The sequence below is a fragment of the Heterocephalus glaber genome, unplaced genomic scaffold (genome assembly GCF_053883595.1).
Source record: "Heterocephalus glaber isolate CG9 unplaced genomic scaffold, H.glaber_assembly_v1.0 deba00001773, whole genome shotgun sequence".
In the NCBI taxonomy this organism is placed as follows: Eukaryota; Metazoa; Chordata; class Mammalia; order Rodentia; family Bathyergidae; genus Heterocephalus; species Heterocephalus glaber.
This window is the reverse complement of record NW_028258463.1, coordinates 12,070,443-12,085,760: the sequence shown is the minus strand read 5'-3', so window position 1 is coordinate 12,085,760 and position 15,318 is coordinate 12,070,443. Positions and strand designations below refer to the sequence as shown.

Sequence of the window (15,318 nt, the reverse complement as noted above, 5' to 3'; positions counted from 1 at the left end):
GAGGCCGAGGGCTGCAGGTCGCTGTTCCTGCCCTCGATTCCACCCCTGGGCCTCATCCAAGGCTCAGCCCCCAACAGCCCTGGGGACCTCGGTGGAGGACGCTGCCTCAACCACTGCGCGGCTGTTCCCCTTGAGCTCCACGGCAGTCCCGGGAGCACAGACAGCGGATCAGCGACGGGGAGGGGCTGAAGAGTGGAGAAGCTGGGGTAGTGAAGCACACCTGTCATCCTGACTCTGGAAGGCTGAGGCAGGAGGATCAGGAGTTCAGGTCCAGCCTGGACAACTTAGTGGCTTAGTGAGACTCTGCCTCAAAAGTAAAAAAATAAAAATTAGAAATGAAAAATGGCTGGGATGCAGCTCAGTGAGAAGGCTCTGGGTTCAATCCCCAGTACTACGCACAGGCGCATGCACGCGCACACACATTTACCACCTTGGGTCTAAGAAATGGGAAGTCTGAGTCTTTCACATGGAAGCCACGGCCCAGACTCAGGTTCAGGTTCCAGGCTCCAAGTCCTACCCATCCACTCCCTGAAGACCTCACCCGAGGCTGGTGCTACCCCTGGGTGCCTGATATAAACTGAGGTTCCTAGCGGCCAAGGTAAAAGAGAAATGGGATGACTCAACTCTCCCTCGTCTGAAACAAAGCAAAGGTGGTTTGTGCAAAGCTCTGCACCTCACGCAGGGCTTGATCCCAGTAGGGCTTTGTCTCCCAGGTTCCCTGGGATGTCACAGCTGCCGATGCAGGAGGTCACCGGAAGTGGGCCTGTGCCCCACCCGGCCCTGGCATGAAGCTCCTTGGGCCAGGCCCCTGCAGGACACAGTGATTCGGGCCAGGCGGAGCTGGCGGTGGAGGAGCTGCCGGCCCGAGGACCGAGCAGAGGGCAGCGCGTGGACAGTGGTCTGGGCCTCCCCCGCTCAAACCCAGCCTGGCGCACACAGCGATCCGCCTCGCAGCGCGCACCCCGACACCACTGCAGCGGGATGTTCCTGTCAGTTCCCGAGCAAACCCGGAGCCGGGCTTCCTTTCTCTTCCACGGGCGCTTGCTATCTGGCCTGGGCTGGCCCTGAACTCCTGGGCTCCGGTGATCTTCCTGCCTCAGCTTCCTGAGTGGTTGGAACTGCAGGCGCAGGCCACTGCACCCCGCTTAGAGCCTGCCTCGTGCCCTGGGCTCTGCCTAGGCCAGGAGCACCAAGGAACAGGCAGGGCACCTGCATCCTAGCGCCAGAGATAGCAACAGACCCAGGACGGAGAGCAGAAGCTCAATGGTGACTGGGTCCTGGCTGTGAGTGCTGGTGTCCCGTGTTCCCGTCTCCTCTTCCTCCTGTGTCACGGCACTCTGGACCCACGCCGTCCCCAAGGGAAGGCCACACTGCCTTGCCTCTCTTGGCATTAAGCATGGACGCACGACCCAGTCCTGACCAATGGGAAGGCCTTAACCCTTCACCCTCTCTCCTTCCTGCCAGCTGGGACTCACAGGCAATGGCTGAGGCTCAGACAGCCATTTTGGACCATGAGGAGAAAGCACTTGCTGAAGATGCCCCAAGACTGAAGGGGGCGCCCTGGGGCTCCTACCCCAACTTTTGAAGCAGGGAGCAGTAAAGCACTTTGCTCCAGCTGCTCAGAGTGCGTTTTCTCTCACACAGCCCTTCCTGAAGCTTCCGTTCGATAGCAAGGAGGATGCTCTCCAGGGGACACTGGACCTGCGGCCTGGATGGAGGCAGCCTCCCGGGGCAGGGACCGAAGGAGATGAGACTGGGCTGGACCTAGGCGGGCCCGGGGCTGGCTGCACAGATGGGGTGAGCAGAGGTGCTGTGGCTGCCGCCCACCTTCCTGAAGGGGCCCCAGCCCCGAGTCGTTGGATGGGAACTGGCACTGCCCGTCACTGCTGCTGGGTGGCAGAGGGGCCGCCCCTCACCCTCGGCAGAGGCGCCCAGCGGGAGCAGGGTGGAGCCAGACACAGGCGCTGAGCCTTGAAGGTCGGAGCCACCGCTGCAGGCTGGGGAGGGGGCTTGGGGCAGGCAGAGGACTCGAGTGTCAGGCCCAGAGGCCACGGCCGCCTGCCAGCTGCAGGTCCTGCGTCCCCTCCTGAGGGGCAGCTGTGCGGCCCAGCCCCTCCCTCCCGGCCTCCAGGACCCGCTGAGCGGCTGGGGGCCAGGGGCACCAGGAGCTGAGGAGGAGGCAGAGGGCACCTGCCTGTCCCCTCCCTGGGGCTCTGAGGCGGCCCTGGCTCCCCCGCAAGGCGTCACAGCTCCGACGGCCACAGGGACATCGCCCCCTTCAGGTTCTTGTCCCTCAGCCCCTCGGCTCAGCGGTCAGCCTGGGCCCTCGCCCTGTGTAGCTCTGGGCTGTCCCAGTCCGTCCAGGTGCAAGGCGCTCCTGAGGGTGGACTGCGGTCCCCCCTTGCTGTCCCTAGGGCACCTGCCTGTCTGTCACCCCTGTGGGCCCAGCATCCCAGAGAGAAAGGAGTGAACCAGAGAGCAGAGGTGGCCACTCGGGCTCACCCAGCCGAGTCCAGGGCCAGGCCACGCACGGTTCCGGGAAGGGCCCGGGTCTGGGTTTGGGACATTTCCCTCCACGCAAACCCCAGGGCCTGGAACACAGGAAGCCGCATCCTCCTGGGGAATGTCGAGGGGCCCCAGGCCAGCCTGGCCAACCTGTCCTCCCTGCCTGGCTCCCGCTCCAGTCACAGATGCCATCACCTCTTGGCCACTGTAGCCCATGCTGCCAGAGGAGGCGCCCTGCCCAGGGTGGGCTCAGCCCCTGCTGGGTGTAGGAAGTGGGTGACAGCGCCCTGGGCCTGGAGGAGCAGATGCCCAGGAGGGTCTGCCCCACGTGGCCACAGCCCCAGGTGACACTCGTGACGGAGCCCGCGGGAGGCACCACCCACAGCGGCCCTCAAAACCCGGCCAGCCTGGCCGGACCGGCCCTGCCCAGTGGGGCAGAAGGAAGTGGCCGGTGGCCTGGGCAGGTCCCCGGCCTCGCCTAGGGGAAGGGGCGAGGGCTCAGACACAATGCCACCTTCGGGGCTCAGGCTTCGGCCCAGGCAGCCAGGCACGGCCCCCTAGCTCCAGTTCAGACCCCGGCCATCAAGGACCTGTCTAAAGGGGCCCGGGCGTGGGTCCTGGTCACTGCCTCTCGCTGTCAGCCAGCCCTCGTCCCCAAGTCTGTCCCAGGCAGGCGGCCACCGGCCAAGGCTCCATGATAGCGGAGACGCCCAGGTGCCCTGGCCAGAGCCCCTCCCCGCCCTCCACCTCCCCGTCTACCCCTCCTCCCCCAGGGCCAGGGCTCTGCCAGCCAGGAGCCAGGCCCGTGCCCGGGCTGTGGGAGGCATGGGGGGCGGGAGCGAGGCCCTCTGTCCCCGGGGCTGGGCGGGGGCCCACAGAGGACCCAGTGTGCCCAGACATTGAGGCTTTGTGCCCTGGCGCTGTTTCGGGGTGACGAGTGCACACACTGGTGCCCAGGGCCGCGTCTGGAGCCAGCGGGGTCTGGGGAGCAGGAGAAGCAGGTGCGTGGGAAGGGGCTGCCAGAGCAGTGACTGAGGGAGGACGGGGTGGCCGACGTCCTGGGGCCGAGCAGGGAGCGTGGATGGCGCCTGGGCCCTGCTGCGTCCCCAGGAGGGTGGGCCCGGGAGCCCAGATGTGGCCGGGAGATAAGGCTGCTTGGGGCCAGGAGAGCAGGGCGGGGGCCAGGGCGGGAAGGTGCGGTCAGAGCAGCTGCGAGCGCAGGTGGCAGAGGCCCAGCGAGCAGGACCTGGGACCCGGCTTAGGACCTCGCTGAGGGACCGAGGCTCCGAGCAGGTGGGCTGGGCGGCGCAGGGCGCGGCGAGGCGGGATTCGGAGCCCACTGTGGCTCCAGGGGGAATAGAGTCTGGGGGCCCTGGCCCCAGGCTGTCCCACCCCTCGGGGAGGGGGGGTCCCGGCCACCCCAGCTCCCCCAGGAGGCGCGATGTCAGCCAGGACCACTTCCCATCTGGTACCTTCTGGGGGCCGGTGCTGTCCCCAGCCTGGCGACCAGGGCAGGAGCCTGGAGGACAGGGAATGGCACTCGGGGAGGGGGTGGCCCTCTGCCCGCAGCCACAGTGGCAGAGCGTGCTCGGTGGCGGGCGAAGTGACGGCTTTATAGAGACACTCTGTGCCCGTGGGCACTGGGTAAGAGCCCTCACCACCCCAGATCACAGAGGACAAATGGAGGTTGTTGGCCGAGCGCACACTAGTACACAGGGGGTCTAAGCCAGAAGCGGCGGTGCACCCCTGTGATCCCAACACTTTAGGAGGCTGAGGCAGGAGAGTCGCCAAATTCAAGCCCACCCTGGGTACCTTCATGACTTAGTGAGACCCTGTCTCAAAATAAAAATAGAAAGGGCCAGGGATGGAGCTCATTGCAAAGGTCCTGGCTTCAATCCCTAGGATGGTAAAAACAAAGGTGGGCTGGGGTTTTAAGCCTGCAGTCTGACGGCAGAGTCCATTCTGACCTGACCGGAAATCTGCTGGGAGCTTTTCCTCCCCAGCCATGGTTAGAGATGGAGCTGGAGTCTGTTCAGTGAGGGTTAGGGTTAGGTTCAGGGCTAGGACTTATGTTTATGTTTAGGGTTAGGGTTAGGCTCAAGGTTCTGGTTAGGATTTTTAGTTAGGCCCAGGGTCTGTATTAGTCTTGGGCCAGGGCTTCATCTTGTCCCTGACACCTGCTTGCCACCGCTCCATCCTCAGCTGTCCAGCAGCACCAGCCCTGCTCTGGGGGTGCTCGCCAGTGTTGGGGTTTGGAGGGATGAGGCTCAGCTGCTGGGTGGTGCTGAGGGATGACACGCAGGTCCTGCATGCCAGGGAGCCTCCCTCTGGAGCTCTGCCCCATCCCTCCGTGCCCCTCTCGGCTCCTGCTGTCGCCCTTATCTTCCCAGCTGGGCCGGGACTCTTATCAGGCCGGGCAGGACCTGCCCCGGTGACCCGGGTCTGCAGCTGAGTCACCCTGAGCCCCTGATGGTGCCACTCCCCGGCCTGACTTCAGCCTGGGAAAGCTCTGGTTCTCGGGCCAATGGCGACAGGGGTAGGGCCGGGCAGGAGCAGCAGAGGTCTCCCAGCCATGGCAGAGCCGCCCAGGGCCTGGGACTCTAGACCAGCCAACTGGGACATCCTTGGGCCACTTGGGTCAGGGTTAGGCTTTGGTCTCCTGACCCCCGGACCTGACCCTTGAGTGCAGTGCAACCAAGAACTATGTCCCGGCACCTCCGGGTGGGGCACCCCCAGGCGTGCACTGCGCTGAGGTGGCCCCTTCCAGAGATTTGTCAGGAGGCATATGGGCTACGCATCAGCTCAGAAACCAGAAAGTGCCACCTGGGGAGCGAGGGACACCGGGCCACAGGGGCTGGGAGGGCTCAGCGTGGCAGAAGATGCTTCTAGGGTGTGGACGCCCAGCAGGGCAGAGGCCTGGGGGCCAGCGAGGGCTTGGTGAGCTCTGGAGCCCCACGGAGGCCAGCGCTGAGGCCGACAGCTCGGAGAGAGACGGGGCCCACACGCTTCGGGGTGCCGCAGCCCCAAGGCCAATTCTGAGGTGCAGGGCGCGCATGGGGCCCCTCAGAGAGCCCAGGCCCGGAGAAGGGACAGGGAGGTGATGAGGCCTGGGGTGGGTGGGGAAAGACGCCGCGCAGCTGGTGTGCGGGGGCCCTGGCCTCCCCGCCGCAAGGCACACCTCTGGCCCCTCTGAACTCTGCCACCATGTGGGGCCCTGCCACCGAGGCCTGGGAGACCCCAGAGACCCTGGCTCAGCCTGTGCCCACCCCTGCAGGGACCCGCGGTGCAGGTTATGCTGGGGCCTGGATCACCAGGGACAAACGGACACGAGGGACACAGCCATGGGGGATCAACAGGTGGGTGTCAGCTCTCACTGCCTTCCAGGGCCCAGGGCACGGTGGCCTGGCCCTTACACTGTGGCTCCTCACAGGAGGACTTCGGAGAGGGGCTGGCAGCCCCAGGGCAGAGGCCTGGGGAGGAGGTGCTGGACATCCCTGAGCACACTGCAGGCCAGGACAGAGAGGTGCCAGGCATCCTGGACCACAAGGAGGGGCTGGAGGAGGCCCTGGAGCTGGAGGACTACGAGGACCTGGGGATCCCTGAGCCCTGGATGGAGGAGCCCCAAGGTGAGCTGGCCCCACCTGCTTGCCCCCCCGCAATTACCACTGATTGAAGGGTAAACAGCGCTCTGTTTGGAGTGACCACAGGAGGCCATGGCGGGCAGTCACATCGCAGCACCCCCTTCCCAGCAGAGGCCTGGCTACTGGCCAAGGCCATGACCCCAGCTGCAGCCCCCCAGTGCCTGCTCCAGCCAGCGCACCACCCATTTGGGGAGAGCGCTCTGTCCTGGGAGCTGGAGGTCCTGAGAACGGGGTCCCAGGGAAGCCCTGAGCAGAACCAAGGTCTACACCACCTTCCCCGCCAGCCCAAGGTCTCATGGGGAGCTCCAGGCGGGGCCTGTTTACTGTCAACAGGCCCTAAGTGCTGGCAATTGGGGTTTGAAGTGGGGCTGGGGGTATAAGAGGTGCACCCCACCACCTGCTGGGTCTGCAGAGGACCTGGCAGGAGCTGGTGGAGAGGTGGGAAGAGGGGCACTCGGTCCGGCAGCCAGGGAGGAGACCCCACGTGGGCCTGAGCGCAGCGAACCGGGCCCCTTCCCATCTTCATGGGGGCAGGGGTCCTTGACGAGGCTGTTAGGGGTGGCAGAGCCAGAGGCCTCGGGACGGAGCGAGCAGGCCGGGGGGCAGCGCTGACTGCCCTGGGTCTTCAGCTCTCCCCAGCGCAGAGCCCACAGCCTCAGACTACGTCCCTGCCAAGCCACAGCCAGGCACCCAGGAGGTAAGCACCCCAAACTGGCCCTCCCGGCCTGTGTCACCTTGGGGGCGACACAGGAGGAGGAACAGCACCTGGGAAATGCTGGGAGGGGAGGGGCCCCCAGACCCACAGGGCGCCCACAGGGCTCTGCCTGGCGGTGCCCCCAATCCCTTCTGAGCAGGACGAGGGGCTGGGAGCAGGCGGGGACAGAGGGGATCTGGGTCCCCCGCTTCTGCCCCAGCCTGGGCTTCACTTGGCCACGGCCGCAGGTCTACGTGCAGCTGCAGGAGCTGGCGATGGACGGGAAGAACGCGGAGCTGCAGTGGGTGGAAGTGGCGCACTGGATGCACGTGGAGGAGAATGTAGGGCCGCGGGGCTGCTGGGGCCACCCGCACCTGTCCTACCTCACCTTCTGGAGCCTCCTGCAGCTGCACAGAGCCTTCGCCAAGGGTGAGCCTGCGGTGGCCCTGCCGGGACGGGGATCCTGGGGACGCCCACCCGCTCAGCCGCCCGTCGTGCAGGCGCCGTCCTCCTGGACCTGCGGGAGCGCTCCCTGGCCGGCGTGGTTGACGAGCTGCTGGACCGGCTGATCTTCGAGGACCGGATCCGGCCTGAGGACCGTGCACCCCTGCACCGGGCTCTGCTGCTCAGATGCAGGTGCCTGCCCGGCTCGGTGTGGCCCCAACCACTCGGGCCCTACTCCCCCTGCACTGTGGCTCCCACCTCTGACTCCTCCAAGGGCTGACTGGGCTCTGCGCTCGGCGCTAGAGGCTGCTGGTCCCCAGGGCTGGACCGAAAGACCCACCTGCGGGGTCCAGCGGGGCCGCCATGCGCCCTTGCTGTCCCGGGAGAGCCACTCCCCTGCTGCCCGGGCCCTGTGGCCTGCTGGCTGGATCCCACTCGACATCTGCCCTTGGGACCCCGAGAGTCTACCCCGCACAGCCTCCTGAGCCCCCTGTGTCCTGCAGCCACGCCCAGGACCGGGAGGCCCTGCAGGGGGTGACACCGGCCGTCCTGACGCGCTCCGGGGACCCCTGCACACCTCTGCTGGCCCCGCAGCCCTCGCTGGAGACGAAGCTCTTCTGTGAGCAGGTGCGGCTGCGCTGGGGGGCGGGGCCTGGCTGGGCCCGGGGAGCAAGAGGATGGGGGACGAGGGGCTGGAAGCTCAGGCCCCACCTTCCCACAGGCCGAGGGGGACCCCCAGGTGCGCCTGGCTTCCGCTGTGCTGGAGAGGATCCCAGAGGGCTCGGAGTCGGCCCTGCTGCGCGTGGGTGAGCGCCGGGCCCTGTCCCGAGAGCCCATTGCGTCCCCCTCCCCGGCCCGGCTGACCGCGCCCCCGTCCCCGCAGGCCACGCCGACTTCCTGGAGCAGCCAGTGCTGGCCTTCGTGCGGCTGCATGAAGCCGTGGAGCTGGAGGCCGTGGAGCTGCCCCGGCCTGTGCGCTTCCTCGCGGTGCTGCTGGGGCCCGAGGCGCCACACACCGACTACACGCAGCTGGGCCGTGCCTTCGCCACCCTCATGTCTGAAAGGGTGAGGACCGGCCGCCGCCTCAGAGCCCCGGGCCAACGGCACTGTTGCCCCGCCCGGCCCCTGGACCCTGTCCAGCTGGGCTCCCGGCTCCGCGACCCCCTGCTCCCTCCCCACCACCTCTCCGGAACCCCAGAGGGTGCGCCCCCATCCCTGACGCTGCCCTGTCGCACCAGGTCTTCCGGATGGATGCCTACTTGGCGCAGAGCCGTGGCGAGCTGGTGAGCTCCCTGGACAGCTTCCTGGACTGCAGCCTGGTGCTGCCGCCCACGGACGCCCCTTCGGAGCAGGCGCTGCTCGGCCTAGTGCCCGTACAGCGGGAGCTGCTCCGCAGGCGCTACCTGCCCAGCCCCCAGCCGCCGGTGCCCAGCTTCTACAAGGGCCTAGGTAGGGCCCTCCGCCCGGCCCTGGTGCCCGAGCTGCAGGCCTCTGTTGGCTGCTGACCTTGCCACTGTCTTCCGCAGACCTGAACGGTGGTCCCGGGGTCCCCGGAGGCCCGGATGACCCTCTGCAGCGGACTGGCCAGCTCTTCGGGGGCCTGGTGCGTGACATCCGGCGACGCTACCCTTACTACCTGAGCGACATAACAGACGCGCTGAGCCCTCAGGTCCTGGCCGCTGTCATCTTCATCTACTTTGCCGCCCTGTCGCCCGCCATCACGTTCGGTGGGCTCCTGGGTCAGTACCAACTGCCTGCCATCCCTCCGACTCCCTCTGACCCTCGCCCCTGACCCTGGGACCCCATCTGCCAGCCCAGCCTGGTCCTGTTGGCCCCTGGAATCACCGCTAACCCTGACCTGTCCCGTCACCCCGCACAGGGGAGAAGACCGGGAACCAGATGGGGGTGTCAGAGCTGCTCATCTCCACTGCCATGCAGGGCATCCTCTTTGCGCTGCTGGGCGCGCAGCCCCTGCTGGTGGTCGGCTTCTCAGGGCCGCTGCTGGTGTTCGAGGACGCCTTCTACTCGGTGGGTGGCACGGTCCCCGCCCACCCCGTGTGGTGCTGGTGCCTGAGCCCTGACGCCTGACCCCAGCTCCCTGCACTCCCAGTTCTGCGAGAGCAATGGGCTGGAATATATCGTGGGGCGCGCCTGGATTGGCTTCTGGCTCATCCTGCTCGTGGTCCTTGTGGTGGCCTTCGAGGGCAGCTTCCTGGTCCGCTTCATCTCCCGCTACACCCAGGAGATCTTCTCGTTTCTCATCTCCCTCATCTTCATCTACGAGACCTTCTCCAAGCTGATCAAGGTGGGCGTGGGGCAAGAGGCATCTGTGTCTCAGGTGCTCAGGCTGGGTCCCACGCTCGCACCGTGACCCAGTGTCCTTGTGCTGCCTGCAGCGGGTGGCTGGGGAGAGGGCCCCTCTGTGTATACACTGTGACCACGATGCACCACGCCCAAGGGAAGACACCCCAGTGGGGGTGACGCCCTGGCACCCACATCGATGCAGAGGTGGCTCTGTGGGATCCGACCCTGCATGCTCACCTGTTAGCTCACCTGTTAGCCAACCTCTGACCAGGAGCCCGCTGGCCTGCCTGGTGTCTGCACTTTCCCGAGAGGAAGGGCCCAGGGCCTTCCTGTCTCCAGCTCTTCCCAGATGTACATTTACTCATTAGTTTATTTATTTTGCAGTCCTTGGGCTGGAACCAGGGCTGGGCATGCTAGGCGAGGGCTCTGCCCCTGACCACCTGCAGCCCCTAAGCCCCAATGAGAAACCCTCCCAGCCTTGTTTCTGCTCCGGCCTTCATGGCCCGCACCTCTGGTGCCCAGGGCTGTACACACAGGGCCTCCATGGCCCCGTGCCTAACCTGGCCTTCATCCCTGAACACCGAGCTCTGCAAGCCCCTCTGCCACTGTCTCAGCTGAACAGAAAGGTGGACAGAGGGAAGAAAGCGTCCCATGCAGCATGTCTGCCTGGGTAGATGGGCAGATGCATGGGTGGGTGGACGCATGGATCATCGTGCTGGGTAACTGGGGATATGACCCAGCCCTGCTCAAGGCTGGGAGGAGCCAACCTGGGTCTTCTGCTGCAGATCTTCCAGGACCATCCGCTGCAAAGGACGTACCCCAATGTGCCGATTGCGTCCAAGCTGCAGGGGCCCCTGCCCAACACAGCCCTCTTCTCGCTGGTGCTCATGGCTGGCACCTTCATCCTCGCCATGATGCTTCGCAAGTTCAAGAACAGCTCCTACTTCCCCGGCAAGGTCAGCGCCCACCCCGTCCGTGTCACCTACCCCAGTCCAACAGCACCCCAGGTCCCCTGCCTCCCCCCTCATCCCAGAGCCCCATCCCATGCCAAGTGTCCCTGCTTCTCCTCAGCACGGCCAGGCTGGATGCCCAGCGGGGACAGCTCTCAGCAGGGTGGGACTGGGAGCAGCAGGAGGCAGGGAAAGTTGGGACAGGGATGGTGGCCCCTTGAGGACGGCATGGCCCTGGGTGAGTGGGGACAGGTGGGCACAGAGCACCTGCTCCTGACCTCCCATCCTTCCTCTCCCCAAGCTGCGCCGGGTCATCGGGGACTTCGGGGTCCCCATCTCCATCTTGATCATGGTCCTGGTGGATTTCTTCATCGAAGATACCTACACCCAGGTGACCCCTCCGTCTCCGCCTCCCTAGGACACCTCCTGGCGTCCCTCCCCTGAGGCCCTCCCCATCCCAGCCCCTGCTACACCGTGTCCGCCTGGCCTGGGAGGCCCTAGCCCCCCAGGCCCCAGGCCCCAGCCCCTGCCTGCCAAGGCAGGGAGCGGCGTCCCACTGCGCCCTACTCCCTAGCCCGGGGCAGTGAGAAAGCGCCTGCTCTGAGGCCTGCAGCCGAGGCAGGGCCTGGCCACGTAGCCATGTGCCATGAGCAGGCGCCACAGCTTCTCTGGACCTCTTCTCATCCGCGAGGTCAGAGCTGACACAGAAAGAGGGCTGGGTGTGGCCTGGGTGGTGCGGAAGTGCTGGGTGTCAGGGTTCCTTGGGCTGCCCAGGGCTGCCCTCACCTGCTGCCCCTCTCTGCCATCTCCTCCCACAGAAACTCTCGGTGCCTGATGGCCTCAAGGTGTCCAATGCCTCTGCCCGGGGCTGGGTCATCCACCCGCTGGGCCTGTACAGCCACTTCCCCATATGGATGATGTTTGCTTCCGCCCTGCCCGCCCTGCTGGTCTTCATCCTCATCTTCCTGGAGTCCCAGATCACCACGTGAGAGCTGGGGCTGAGGTGGGGGACACTGGGCGTGGCCCTGGCCGATGGCAGCACCAGGACTTGGGGGGGCAGCTTCCTGGCACTGAGGCAGTCTTGCTGGGGAGCCTTTGCTCTTTGGCTTTTTTCTTTCCTTTTGCTTTTGGTTTTGGTACCAGGGATTGAACACAAGACCTTGTGCTTGTGAGGCAGGTGCCGGAACCACTGAGCTACATCCCCGGCCCCTTTTGTTTTTCTTTTTGCGTCTTTGAGACACAGTCTCACTATATAGTTCAGCCTGGCCTTAAACTCACTATGTAGCCCAAACTGGCCTCGACCTCATGGCGGTCCTCCTGCCTCAGCCTCTGGAGTGCTGGGATGGCAGGCATGTGCCCCCACACCCGGCTCAGAGGCCCCTTTCTAAGACAAACGATGAAAAATGGCAACCCTAGAATGAGGCTACTCAGGTGAAGTGCTGGGGCTGGGCTGCTCACTGGCCTCCGGGGTCCTCAGGGAGGTAGGGCGGGGCCAGAGGCGGGGCCGGGGGCGCAGGTGGGCTCACCAACGCCTGTCCCCAGGCTGATTGTCAGCAAACCCGAGCGCAAGATGACCAAGGGCTCCGGCTTCCACCTGGACCTGCTGCTGGTGGTGGGCATGGGCGGGGTGGCTGCACTGTTCGGGATGCCATGGCTCAGCGCCACGACCGTGCGCTCTGTCACCCATGCCAATGCCCTCACCGTCATGGGCAAGGCCAGCACCCCGGGGGCCTCGGCCCAGATCCAGGAGGTCAAGGAGCAGCGGATCAGCGGGCTGCTGGTGTCGGTGCTGGTGGGTGAGTGCGGGCAACTGCCCAGCCAGGGGCAGGGCACAGGGCAGCCCCAGGTCTCCTCCACCAACTGGAGGGCGAAGCTCAGGCAGCCTGGGGAGGGCAGAGGCTGAGGGCCCGAGTTCTGGAGCCAAAGGGGGGGTTGTGTTTTGGTGCTGGGGGTCGAACCCAGGACCTGGCATGCTAGGCGAGCACTGTGTCACTGAGCTGCACCCCAGCCCTTAGTTTGAGATGGGGTCTCATTAAGTTGTCCAGCTGACCTCAAACCTGTGACCCGCTTCCCCCGTTACCGGGGCTACAGGTGTGCACCATCATGCTGGGTGGGGAAGTTCCTTAAGAGGTGGAGCCCATCTGACCTGGAGGAGGATCGGGAAGCACTGGGGAAGGGAGGAAGGCCCCTTTCTGTGACCTCGGTGACCCCAGGAGGTACGGGGGTGGGCTTAAGGCTGGCAGGCAGCAGTTGGACCCCTTGCCAGCCATGTGCTGCCTCTGAACCCATTTCCTCATCCATAAATCAGGATAATACCTATTAAAAGGATCCACAAATCCGGGTACTGTGGGGCACAGCCATGATCCCAGCACTCTGGGAGGCTGAGGCAGGAGGACTGCAAGTTTTTTGCTGTTGTTTTTATTTTTTTCAGACAGGGTCTCGCTATGCAGTTCAGGCTGGCCTTGAGCTCACTATGTAGTCCAGGCTGGCCTCGAACTCGCAGCGATCCAGAGGACAGCAGGTTTGAGCCCAGCCTGGGCAACTCAGAAGCTGCTGTCTTGACATAAAAAGGGCTGGGGACATATCCCACAGAGGACACCCGGTCAAGGCCCACTGGGACCCATGGGTGCCGCGGTGCCCACGTGGCGGTCCGGCTGACATGCGCGTCCCGCAGGCCTGTCCATCCTCATGGAGCCCGTGCTGTCCCGCATCCCGCTGGCCGTACTGTTCGGCATCTTCCTCTACATGGGCGTCACGTCGCTCAGCGGCATCCAGCTCTTCGACCGCATCCTGCTGCTGCTGAAGCCGGCCAAGTACCACCCAGACTTGCCCTTCGTGAAGCGGGTACCGCGTGGGGTCCACGGGGTGGGCCAGGGGCGGGGCAGGCGGGTGGGCGGGACTAGGCGGAAGGTGCTTAGCGGGCGGGCGGGGCGTAGTGGGGCGGGGCTAGGGCGGGGCTGGGGGCGGGAGGTCAAGGCCGCTGGGGGCGGGACCGAACTGACTGCGCCCCCGCAGGTGCGGACCTGGCGCATGCACCTGTTCACGGCCATCCAGATCCTGTGCCTGGCGCTGCTGTGGGCAGTGAAGTCCACGCAGGCCTCGCTGGCGCTGCCCTTCGTGCTCATCCTCACGGTGCCCCTTCGGCGCCTCCTGCTGCCGCTGCTGTTCAGCCGCCTGGAGCTGCAGTGTGTGAGTGCGCAGCGCTCAGGGTGGGGACGCAGGGCGTAGGCGTCCTGACCCCGAGGGGTATGTTGGGGGCTCCCGACACGGTCATCCCGGACTCCCGCCATCCGAGACCAGCCTGCGGCGGGGCGGCAGGGGCCGAGGGTCCCTGCGCCCTGCCCCTGCGCCCCTCACCCTCTCCTCCCCCTGCAGCTGGACGCCGACGACGCCAAGGCCCCCGTGGGGGAGGAGGACGGCCGCGACGAATACGACGAAGTGCCGATGCCCGTGTAGGGGCCGCGGGCCGCCCGGGCCACCCCGGAGAGCAGAGTGGCCGCCAGGGGTCTCGGCCCCTCGAGGGCGCACCGGCCTCTGCCTGGAGGTGCCGGATCCGCAGGAGCCTGGTGTCTGCGCCCCACCTCTCCGGGCACAGCACATCGGGGGGGCCCCTGGGGCCCCTGGCTTGTGACACGGGATGCTCCTGCCTCTGCGTCCTCACCTGCAGCAGGGTGCGTGGGCGACACCCACGTTACCGAGGTCGCCGGGGGCGGATGAGCAGGGCCGCACACGCTGGGGGCCCAGCGCTCCTGGCTGTGTCTGTCGAGTCCTCTTCCTCTTCCTGTCGCACCCTGAGACCAGAAAGGCGCTGTGGGGAGGCCAGGGATCAACACTCATGACCCCCTCTCCTGTGCCGGTGCTGGGGAGGTAGGGGGCGGAGGCAGGACGCTGCCCTGGGGGTGGGTCTGCATGGGGGGGGTGTAATTTATTGTCTTTTCTGAGTGCTTCTGCTGTATTTGGCTTCAGTGTGACGCCAAGGGCCCCGCTGGCCCAACCCGGCCCAAACTGAATCCGGGAGAACCCAGGTCCGGCTGGTGAGGCAGCAGACAGGGCCTCTCCAGGGCGGGGGGAAATCTTTTTTTTTTTTACAAATCTATAAAAAGAGTTGAAAGAACTGGAAGTGGGGAGAAATAGGACAAAAAGGACAGCTGCCACAAACGGAGAAGAGCAGATAGCCAGCTCCGCTACTCCCTGTTCTGTGCCTCAGTTTCCAAATCTGAAATGGGGGGCCGGGGATTTAGCTCAGTGGTGCCACCACCTGCCTCGCAAGCACAAGGTCCTGAGTTCGATCGCAGGACCGAAAAAAAAAAAAGTACAAATCTGAAGTGGGGACGTGCTGGTCTCTGCCTCGCAGGGTGTTGAAGGATGAAGGGAGACCCTCGCTTAGCAGCACAGGGCCCGGTGGGGAGAATGACGTGGTCACCTGACAGGGGTCCCTGTGTTGCCTGCTCCTCCAGTGCAGCCACGGAAGTGGAGGACATTGTCCTGCTGGCCCTGCTCTGCCCTGTGTGCTTGGGAATAGGTTTTGCCAATAAATGCATCTGTGCTGGAGCCAGCCTGCGTGGATCCCTCCGGGTTGGGCCCAGGTAGGCATGGGCACAGTGCCCAGATGGAGGCGGCTCCCTGAGAGCACAGGGCACGTGCTCTGGCCTTGGGGCAGGGCCCTCAGGGGACCCGGCCTGGGTGCTCATGGAGCCCTGGCCCCTCAGATTGGCAGCTCCTGACCCCAAACTCAGCAAGCCAGATAGTTTTGTTTTTCTTTTGGGGAGAACTGAGGATT

At 65.4% G+C, this 15,318-nt stretch overlaps 1 protein-coding gene across 3 annotated transcripts; it reads left to right on the top strand.

The window, feature by feature from the left end:
- Nucleotides 1-3,310: 3,310 nt before the first annotated feature.
- Slc4a1 (solute carrier family 4 member 1 (Diego blood group)) lies at nucleotides 3,311-15,089 on the top strand. Of its 3 annotated transcripts, none has more exons than XM_013077597.3 (20): nucleotides 3,311-3,506; nucleotides 5,780-5,861; nucleotides 5,936-6,131; nucleotides 6,776-6,843; nucleotides 7,089-7,269; nucleotides 7,341-7,476; nucleotides 7,788-7,911; nucleotides 8,006-8,090; nucleotides 8,168-8,349; nucleotides 8,523-8,733; nucleotides 8,811-9,023; nucleotides 9,164-9,312; nucleotides 9,395-9,589; nucleotides 10,374-10,544; nucleotides 10,840-10,929; nucleotides 11,357-11,523; nucleotides 12,081-12,334; nucleotides 13,213-13,382; nucleotides 13,554-13,727; nucleotides 13,914-15,089. In XM_013077597.3, the coding sequence occupies exons 2-20, from the start codon at nucleotides 5,847-5,849 to the stop codon at nucleotides 13,992-13,994; spliced, it is 2,862 nt and encodes a 953-aa protein (XP_012933051.1). In that variant the 5' UTR covers nucleotides 3,311-3,506; nucleotides 5,780-5,846; the 3' UTR covers nucleotides 13,995-15,089. The 3 variants fall into 3 exon arrangements, with proteins under 3 accessions (XP_012933051.1, XP_012933050.1, XP_004859284.2); XM_013077596.3 differs by lacking the exon at nucleotides 3,311-3,506 and adding an exon at nucleotides 3,662-3,798; XM_004859227.4 differs by lacking the exon at nucleotides 3,311-3,506 and adding an exon at nucleotides 5,397-5,545.
- The last annotated feature ends 229 nt before the right edge of the window (nucleotides 15,090-15,318 follow it).